General features: G+C 39.9%; 1 protein-coding gene across 1 annotated transcript; it reads left to right on the top strand.

Annotated features, from left to right (window-relative positions):
- The first annotated feature begins 435 nt into the window (after positions 1-435).
- LOC130184152 (SRSF protein kinase 3-like) lies at positions 436-9,638 on the top strand. Its single transcript, XM_056399969.1, has 15 exons — positions 436-593; positions 1,798-2,092; positions 2,170-2,278; positions 2,378-2,465; positions 2,760-2,847; positions 3,109-3,215; positions 3,366-3,531; positions 3,667-3,692; positions 3,807-3,863; positions 5,034-5,400; positions 5,530-5,627; positions 7,412-7,519; positions 7,790-7,859; positions 7,953-8,045; positions 8,345-9,638. Exons 2-15 carry the CDS (start codon positions 1,870-1,872, stop codon positions 8,527-8,529), a joined length of 1,785 nt encoding a protein of 594 aa, XP_056255944.1. The 5' UTR covers positions 436-593; positions 1,798-1,869; the 3' UTR covers positions 8,530-9,638.
- Positions 9,639-9,738: the final 100 nt, after the last annotated feature.

Below are 9,738 nucleotides of genomic sequence, written 5' to 3'. Positions count from 1 at the left end.
AGATCATTTTTATGGTTTAGTCCTTACAGTAGTCCATAAATGGAAAACTGGTCTAATTAATAATCTCAGAGGCACTTATAAATAATTTTAAATCTATGAATTTGAAATGGTGCTACACAAGAGTAAGTTAATATTGTCATTCTGTGTATAGTATTTTTTAAAATCTGTAGCATTGCCATAGTAACCTGTAGTGTTTCTGCACTATTACAATACGTTGAGTGAAATTTACAGTAGTTATATTACATGCTATTATGTTTGTACGTATTTTTCTTGGTAAGTGCAGACTGTGCATTGCTTCTAAATGCAGTAATTGGATTAGGAAAATCAAGGATAAAGTAAATAGATAAATAGATAAGAAAAACACCTCCTCGCCACCTCTGGAAATAGAACCGGTCGCCACATGGTGAAAAATGTTGTCAGAAACATACCGTGCAGAAGCAGCAGCAGCAGCAGCCGCAGCCTGCTATTCCTGGACCTGACTGTCTCTCACACACACACACGGAGCAGAGGAGCACAGCAGGGGGCTCTAATCCTCGTGCCATGACTTTTTTTGCACGTTACAAATATTAAAACGGGATATATCACTCAAAGGGGTAAGTAGTTGATGAGTGTTTATCACGTGCGAATGAGGCTCATTGTATTTTAGTACTCGTGTCATGTCAAGACCAGCAACAGGTAGCGAACTTTTTTTGTCCTGCATTAGTCCAAACGAGACTTCCGGCAAAACCCATCAAAATAATAGCACGTATGACTCGGTGTGACTGCGAGAGTAAAACGAGATACAAGTCAATTACACGGAGTATGAAAAATACATTTTTAAAACAAGAAATATAATTGTTAAAAGACACTGCAGAACAAAGTTTAGCTAGCAGTAGAGCTGTCATAAACAGTATACAAACACGCTGTCTAAACAGCTGTCAGTAGTAAATCCAAAGCTACATTGAAGGAGCTATGGAGGGAACAAGGACTTTTTTCCCCTCCAAAGGACTAATCCATGCAATGTTGTCCGTTAAAAGTCAACACTTTTGTTCCAAAAATATTGTTTACGTTATAAAATGTTACTTAACTCAATTTTAAATATCCAGAAAAAAATGGCATAAATCAAAAACAGACAACATGAGCATTAGCCTGTAAAACTAAAATAATTCAAACTAATAAGCTAACAGCTTGTTGTGCAAACTCTCAGGTTTTATCTAGCGAACAAAGACCTATGTACGGCTGGAATTTTATTTTGAAGTACCTGTCCTTTTTTATTTAATGTCCGATCACTTGATCTCTTGTAGACATCAGTACATCTTGCCAGTTTAATTATATAAAGTGTACAACCACACAAAAGTAAGCCTACCTTACCACTTACTGAGTACAGACAGAGATGTCTGGAAAGACTGTAATTTCTAATAGTTTTACTGCCTTAACAAAATAATTGCCAGACATACAGACATAAAGGATATCTAGCCATATATCCCTTGAAATGATGAAATGATGAATTAATTTGAATCGCCAGCCGTTCATGTTTACAACTGTAGTGCCCACACTATGACAGTTTGTGTGGTTTCAGGATGAGTTCAGTTGCAGCTGGGTTAGTGTCAGAAGCTATTTACGTTGACATGCCATTCATCCAGCTAAAAATAAACATACACATTCACTGGCCCCTTTGAAATGTCATTGCAAACAACCCACTGCAATCAGCACAAGCTAGCAGCTAGAGACAAACAGCCAGAAAGAACTCTTGTTTCAGACATGTAGGCGTAAAGACTTCCTTCCATTTTTAAGTGTCCAAATACATTTTTGTTGCAGCTTTCTCCCTGAGTGCTGCTGTCACCTGGGCCCATCTGAGCTGTGCCCAAACTCAGCAGGCTCCGGTTAAACATGTCGTCATCATATGCTGCTGCTATATCAGCCCTCCTTTCAACCAGCTCTTCTACTTCACCCGTCAAACCCAATCTTGACCCCTCCCCAGGCACAGCAGGGAGTCCTAAACCTTCCCTCAAGCCCAACAAACCCCCCCCTGCAGTAAAGATACAGGCTCATTCACCTGAGCCTGTGGGAACCTATGAGGAGCAACAGGAAAATCCTGCAGACTATGGCATAGGTAGGCGGCACCGATGCCAAACACCAACATGCTGTCTGAGATCTTTTCTTTGATGCAGGTGGCACATTTTGTTGCAGGTGGTTATTACCTTGTTGAGATTGGAGAGATTTTTGTTGACCGTTACCAAGTGGTCAAAAAGTTGGGATGGGGCCACTTCTCTACTGTGTGGCTGTGCTGGGATATGGAGTAAGTACAGATTTGGCCTTTTGACTTTTCATAATAACATAATAACATAATATATCATAAACATAGTAGTAGCTAACTACCATAATTGTTTGCATGCAGGAAAAGGCGTTTTGTGGCTCTGAAGGTGGTGAAGAGTGCTCAAACATTCACAGAGACGGCACTGGATGAGATCAAACTTCTGAAATGTGTCAGTGTGACCACACAGCTTTTCTACTTAATAATAAGAAGACATTATAGCGTACTCTTACAATACACATTGTAGTGGACCTATCTACAGTGTTGTTTATGCGTGTGGATGTCTAGTCAACACAAAGAAAAATAATAATGGTCATATAAAAGCAATTTAATGTAAAGACCGATATGACACAACCTGCATCTCTGACTGTGGCTTATATTATATTCATTAAATGCTAAGTCATGGTGTCATTTGATCACACTGCAAATGTCTTTAGCATCTTTATGTGTGATATCTGATCATCAGGTAAGGGACAGCGACTCCAAAGATCCTAAACGAGAGACAATCGTGCACCTCATCGATGACTTCAGGATCTCCGGAGCAAATGGAGAGCGTATCCTTTACAGAGAGGAAATTGTTAAACGACATGATGTCCCTATGTTTTACCTTTTGGTGCAGGGATGACTTTTCTATCAAGTTGTTTTTAAATCCTTCTGTTCACAAGTGTGCCTGCATAGACACAGACAGACCTACCAAAATGGTGGAACTTAAAATATTTGGATCATCTCAGTGGGTTTTTAGATTTCTCCAAATACCTGAGAGGCTCTGAATACTTAATGTTTGGTTTGAAACAAGGCCCTTAATTGCTCTCCAGATGTGTGCATGGTTCTCGAGGTGCTTGGCCACCAGCTGCTGCGGTGGATCATCAAATCTAACTACACTGGCCTCCCCCTGCCCTGCGTTAAGAGCATCCTCAGACAGGTACTGTGCAACCTTTTATTCCATCTTCAATCAGCCTCCCTGTCTTTCACCACTGACTGAGCTCTTTTTGTGAACAGATTATCTTCTATTTTTGCTGCTCATTGACATGAGGTGCAATGACAGTGACTCAATTTTCATTCTTTATCACAGGTTCTGCAGGGTTTAGATTACTTGCACACTAAATGCAAGATTATCCACACAGACATCAAGCCAGAAAACATCCTGCTGAGAGTGGACGAGGTTTATATTCAGAAACTGGCGGCCAACACCAAGCTGTGGCAGCTGCCCCTGTCCTCTGCTATCACCAGCTCCTCAGGTTAGGGATGCTTTGTTAGTAATCAAAAAAATGCTATACTGATCCTCTGTACAATATGTCTAGGTTGAATTTTATTTCTGTATTTTTAACACTATGTGCTTCTTTTCCTTTGATGATGTTTTTACTTTCTGCCAGTAAACGGAGGCTCCAGAGAAAAGCAGGTTCGTAACCTGAAAATATGCTCTTTCCTTTATTATTTAATTCTTTTATTATGACATTATTATTTCTTTTAAAACCACATTGTGATCTGTGCCTTCCTGCTATGACTTCTCAAGAGTTGGTCCAACTTTTTGGGGAAGCTGACTGGAGTTTTCCATACTCTTGGGGAGTGGGTAAGATTGATGTTGTGTTGGGTTTTTGCACATTAACTTCTTAATTGCGTCTTGATTACATCTGAAGCCTGGAACACACCAGAGGACATGTCGGGAAGTGAAAAGGCGGGGCATTAGTCATTTAACAACTACCCCTGGGGGACATCACAGTAGCCGACCAATACCGTAATTTTGCCGTACTTTTTTTTTACCCTATCACACTATGACATCAAAGAGACAGCTGAAATCCCCAAACAATACTGTACATTTCACAACATTAACCTAATATACTGTATTTACATGAAGCAACTTGTCTGGTTCATTAGAGTCAAGACAAATAAAGAGCGGAAACAAGGAGTGCTTACATATTTTTATTGGACAGCTCCTGTATTCACTAATAGACAAGTATCTATAAGTATCACTATTGGAGTCCAGAGATATATTGAAATAATGGAATGGCCTCTGACCATATTTGGCATGTTTCCATATTTTCTCATTACTCATGCTTTTGTTGAATTTCCGCTCAAACTTGCTTTCTCTGGCATCATTATTATGTCAACAACAGGCTCCTGTAGCTCAAGTGGGTGGAACAGGGTGCGTCAGACGGGACACAAGCTCAGATTTTGATTCCTTCTAACAACGTCCACTGTAGTTTCAACTTAGCCACTTGTTTTCATCCTACTGCTTTACAACATGTAGAGGAACAGATTCAAATTTCATTGTGAAGATATTAATACATGGAATTCATGCAAAACTCTGTAGGCTTATAGTAACTACAGACCATATGAATAGAAAACACCTGTGTAGGGAAAAAAAACAATGACAATTTAGTGAGTGAATCAATGGCTCAAACACGTCATGATTTCCTTCTGTAGCTCTATGTAAGATATCTTGTAAAAGAAGCCGATGAAAGGTCATAGAGTACATGCTTCTTAAACATATATATGTGTGTTCAGTATATGAATATGATGAATGCGCATGCACTGCTGTCTGCCACAGTGTCTTTTTTTGATACTACCACCGCAGAAATATTCAAGCCAAACTCAAAGTAGCTTTAATTTGCATGATTTGCTGCACTTTCAAAACAGGCATGAAGTTGTTGTGATGATTCACTGAACATTTTTTTAGATTCATTTTTTCATTCCATTATCTGTTTCTGATTTTTTCCCCACAACTGACTGCTTCCTGCAGTCCAGCAAGGTCTCCAGGAGCTCAATTAACCGACTGACGAGGAGAGACAGGAGTCGACGCGGACAGGAGAACACGGCTGACCACAAACAAAGAGACAAACCTCATGTGTCGTTTTCTGATGTCACTCCTCCCTCTAGCACCCATAGCTCCACCGGTCACTCTAAACTCACAGGTCCTAACCTCACGTTAAGGAGGCAGACTCTGCTGTTGGAGGACGGACTGGACTCAGCTCCACACAGTCACAGAGACTCCATCTGCTCATGGCCATACCTCAACACAGATGCTCCTGTCTCTGGCTCTAGATCAGTGTTATTACATCAGACTGCAGACAATGAGCCGCCTCCACCTTCATCATCATCTCCCTCTGGTTAGTCTCATAACATTTGTCTTGTTTTTCTTTCCCCCGCTAAACTATGGTGTCTGTGACTATGATGTATGAAGTTTATTCTGCAGTAGAATGATCCTCTTAGGTGTCAAATGTTTCATTGTATTTCAGGTATCAATGACTCAGATGTAATTTTGGACCTACTGAAACCACAGAATGCTGATAAAATCCTCATCAAGATTGCTGACCTGGGCAATGCCTGCTGGGTGGTGAGTTGGTTAAAATGAAATAGTTTCATCCACCCAGTAATCCCATATCTCCTCCATGGCTTCATAATCCTCCATAATTCATTCATTTTTTAGGTCAAAATGTATTATGAACCAGATCTAGTGAAGATTTGATGAAATTTCTTGGAGGTGTTTTGAAAAAAGTGTCAAGCAAAGAAATCTGCTTTTACACCTCAGTTGTCAGATCGATGAAACAAACTGCAAACTGTTTTATAAATGGCCACATGTCTAGTTTATAAAACACTGCCAGCCCATTATTTTTACAGAACACAGTGTGACAGGTGCTTTCTGTTGAGCACAGTATGACAGCCATATTTACCATGCCCTCCAGTGAAAAACACAGCTGCCATATGTTTCCAGTAAGATGAAACTGTGTGGGCTGATTTGAAACGTAGCTTGAGAGAGACGTACACTATTATCTTGTGCATTTCAGTGCAACCCAGTGAAACAGCACTGGGTCGTTGTTGTTATGTTTCTCATTTCAGTCAGGAAAAGAGACAATGGGGTTATTTTTTTTTTTAAAAACACCCTTAGCCAAGCTAGCAGCATGGCTCTATGGATGCTAATGTCCACCACTTTGGTCCAGAGACTGAAATATCTGACAACTATCGGATGGATTGCCATGCACTTTGACACACATCAATGTCCCCCTCAGGATGAATTGTAACCACTTTGGTGATCCTCTTGCTTTTCACCTGACCCCACCTTCACATCAAAGTTTCACTTGTCCAGGACTCTGGCTTAAGATCCAACACCTCAGTCTCAGCTGTACTACTTGTGTTTTGTGCTAATTATGTTTACATGCTAACATACTAAACAAGCATGCTGACTATGATTAACAGTATAGCTTCTTATCATCACCATATTAGAATTGTTACTGTTAGCATGTGTTGAAGAAAATTCACTCAAGTCCTTAGTTTGAAGTTTGCTGTAGAGAAGTAAGTTTAATGGTACCCCAGGATACGGTGAGCCAGCTGACACAGAGCGGGTCTGAGGCAGTAGACTGACCCCGAGTGTAGGGCAGGGGGACAGTTATACAGTGAAAGACAAAGGATGGACAACTGTATTTGCATATACCTGGGGTTAAAGACATTTGGTCAGACAGGAAAGGAAGTTATAACAAAAGGTAATGTTTATCAGAGGTCTTGTAGTGTAGCACCTTGGTTCAAGTTATCAGGGGGTAGGAGGGGGTCTTGGGCTGGATGAGCATATGTATGGATAGGGCAGACAGGGCCCCTAGACTGAATCAACATATGCACAGGTAAGATGTTATTAAGACAATGAAGCGTTGGTGATGTAAGAGGGAAGAGGGAGACAGACGGTGGTTGATAATAAACAGGGAAGGGTACTTGTTTAAGGTAAGTAGTATCTCCTTGATCAAGGATCAAGGAGTCGAATCAGTGGGGTTATAGGGTTATTTCTAGGTGCCAGCCAGTTTACATTACAGGATGTGTATTTTCTTCCTCACATGTCAGCATATTAGCATTTAGCTTAATGCACCACATTTCTTCAAGTACAGTCTCAAATAGCTGTTAGCATGGTTGTTAGAAATATGTTTTAATTTGTTTTGTAATTTGTCATTACAGACATAATTAACATTTTACAACCACATATGATAATTATTGACATAATATATATAACAGAATCTTGGCTAAGATATGCACGTCCTGTAATTAGGAGTAAAAAGTCTGTAATTCCATGTATTAAGTTGAATAAGTTGCAGTTAATTTTTTAAAACATTAAAATCTCATTTCTCCTGTTGTTAGCACAAACACTTCACTGAAGACATCCAGACGTGTCAGTACCGCTCTGTGGAGGTCCTGATCGGTGCTGAGTATGACACACCAGCTGACATCTGGAGCACCGCCTGCATGGTGAGACAAACATCTGCACAGATGTGTTTTTCTTTATTTGTTCTCCATCTCATATTATGCCTCTGTACCTGCAGACGATATAAAAATGTTTTCGGGTTGTTTGTCCGTCTGTCTGTCCCATTCTCATGAAGGCTATATCTCAGGAACGCCTTGAGGGAATTTCTTTCTTCACTTGGATTCAAGGATGAATTGATTAGAATTTTGATGGTCAAAGGTCACTGTGACCTTAGATTTGACATCAGCATCTTTGTTCCTTTGTGTGCTCTTTAGGCTTTTGAGCTTGCCACTGGGGACTATCTGTTCGACCCCCAATCAGGAGCCAGCTTCTCCCGAGAGGAAGGTTTGTTTTGGTCACTGCATCCCTTTTGTCCTTGATTAAACTAAATGTGCTCATAATACAGCATCTTTCATCTTTCTTTCTGTGTCTCTTCAGATCACATTGCCCACATCATTGAGCTGCTGGGACCCCTCCCATCCCAGTTTGCCCTCTCAGGGAGAAATTCCAAACAATACTTCAACCGTAAAGGTAAAGTGTAGGCAATTGTTCAAAATAACATTATGCGCTTCATATTATGAAATTTCCTGCATCTGATATTTGCAATATATTTTCCAATACTCAGAATATAGTTGGAACATTTTATATTATATTGTATAAATGTTAAAAAATGATTTAGAGTTTAGTTTCCTGATGCTCTTCATATTATGGTGGAGCCCTCACACTTTGTGGTAGATGGTGTTTGAGATAAATTACAAACTTTATATTAACAATTTATTTGCAAAAAGAAGACAAAGGTGTTGTATCAGTCTACTTTTTACCTTGTCCAGGACAACTGCGACACATCTCGAAGCTCGAGCCATGGAGCTTGTTTGAAATCCTACAAGATAAGTACGAGTGGCAGCAGGAGGAAGCCGCCCAGTTCAGCTCTTTCCTCTTGACCATGTTGGAGTTGCTGCCGGAGAAAAGAGCCACGGCTGCCCAGTGTCTGAAACACCCTTGGGTTGCCTCCTAGACAGCCTGGCCCTATATCGTTCAGAGCCCAGTGGAATAGCTCTCTGTTCAGGAGCAGACTCAGACATATTGCATGTGACATAGGACTTGGGTCAGCTGTGGGAGTAGTCTGGTGCTGGCATCATGAGCACAGCTTTCATAAATATTTATTAGCCTGACTAAGAGCCTTTTCACAGTTTGGATGTTCGGTCTTTAAATGGCCATCACATCTAATTCAGGCACAGCAATGACCAAAGAGAAGTTTTGTCTTACTGCAAAAGTGCCTTTTAACATGATGATGGAGTTCTTGAGTTTCATTATGCTGACATAACATTGTTATTATTCAGGAGTTATTATGAGACAGGTATAGTGACCTCAGAAATGATTCAGGCCCGTTCACTTTTTGCACTTTACTGTGTTGTAGATTTAATTGTAAATGGATAAAATTGCCAATTTTGCCCATCGATCTTCACTCACTAACACAGAGTACCTTGGACTTGTTCTGTGCCCTTCTAAACTATGACCACTCAATTCAATTTATATAGTTGTGAATTGTCAAGTGGACTCCAGTTCCAGTTCTAGACCCATCTCAAGAAAAATGAAAGCAAGCAGGAGGTGATGAGAAATGAGAGGTGTCAGTTTTTGGTTTTTAATAAGTTCTTGAAATTTTCTCACTTTCAAAATGTGGATTATTGAGTATGAATTGACGGGCAAAATGGCAATCTTATCAATGTAATATTAAATCTACAACACAATGAATGTGCAAACAGTGAAAGGGTCTGAATACTTTCTGAAGCCTCTGTAAATCAAGATCCCTTTGAAGAAATGTTTATTTAAATACATGGAAAAGGTAGCATGAAATGGATTTATTCAAAGAGAACTCAGTGTCCGAAATGTCAACTTGAAAGATTACCTTGATGACTCACCTCAGAAAAACGCACTTTATATGTTGGTTTATGAAGAACAAACTGCACTCTGACAGGAACCTCATTTTAGGTGAAAATGTAATCAAAATGGAAATGAGATAGAATTTTGAAATTATTCACTAAAGTATCAGGTTAAACATCCAGACATGATTATCGCTGGTTGCAGCAGCACTGAAAGTTAACCCTAATAAATCATTAAATGGCATCAGGAATTACTCCCTCCTTTTTTGCAATCCCTGAGTGAGTGAGTGTGTGTATGTGTAATGTGTTGACTGTTAAGATCTGGTGTGTTGTGCATTCCTTGC

The sequence above is a fragment of the Seriola aureovittata genome, chromosome 2, assembly GCF_021018895.1.
Source record: "Seriola aureovittata isolate HTS-2021-v1 ecotype China chromosome 2, ASM2101889v1, whole genome shotgun sequence".
NCBI classification, from domain to species: Eukaryota; Metazoa; Chordata; class Actinopteri; order Carangiformes; family Carangidae; genus Seriola; species Seriola aureovittata.
Note: the sequence above shows the minus strand (reverse complement) of the source record. Positions and strands in the feature narration are given on the sequence as shown.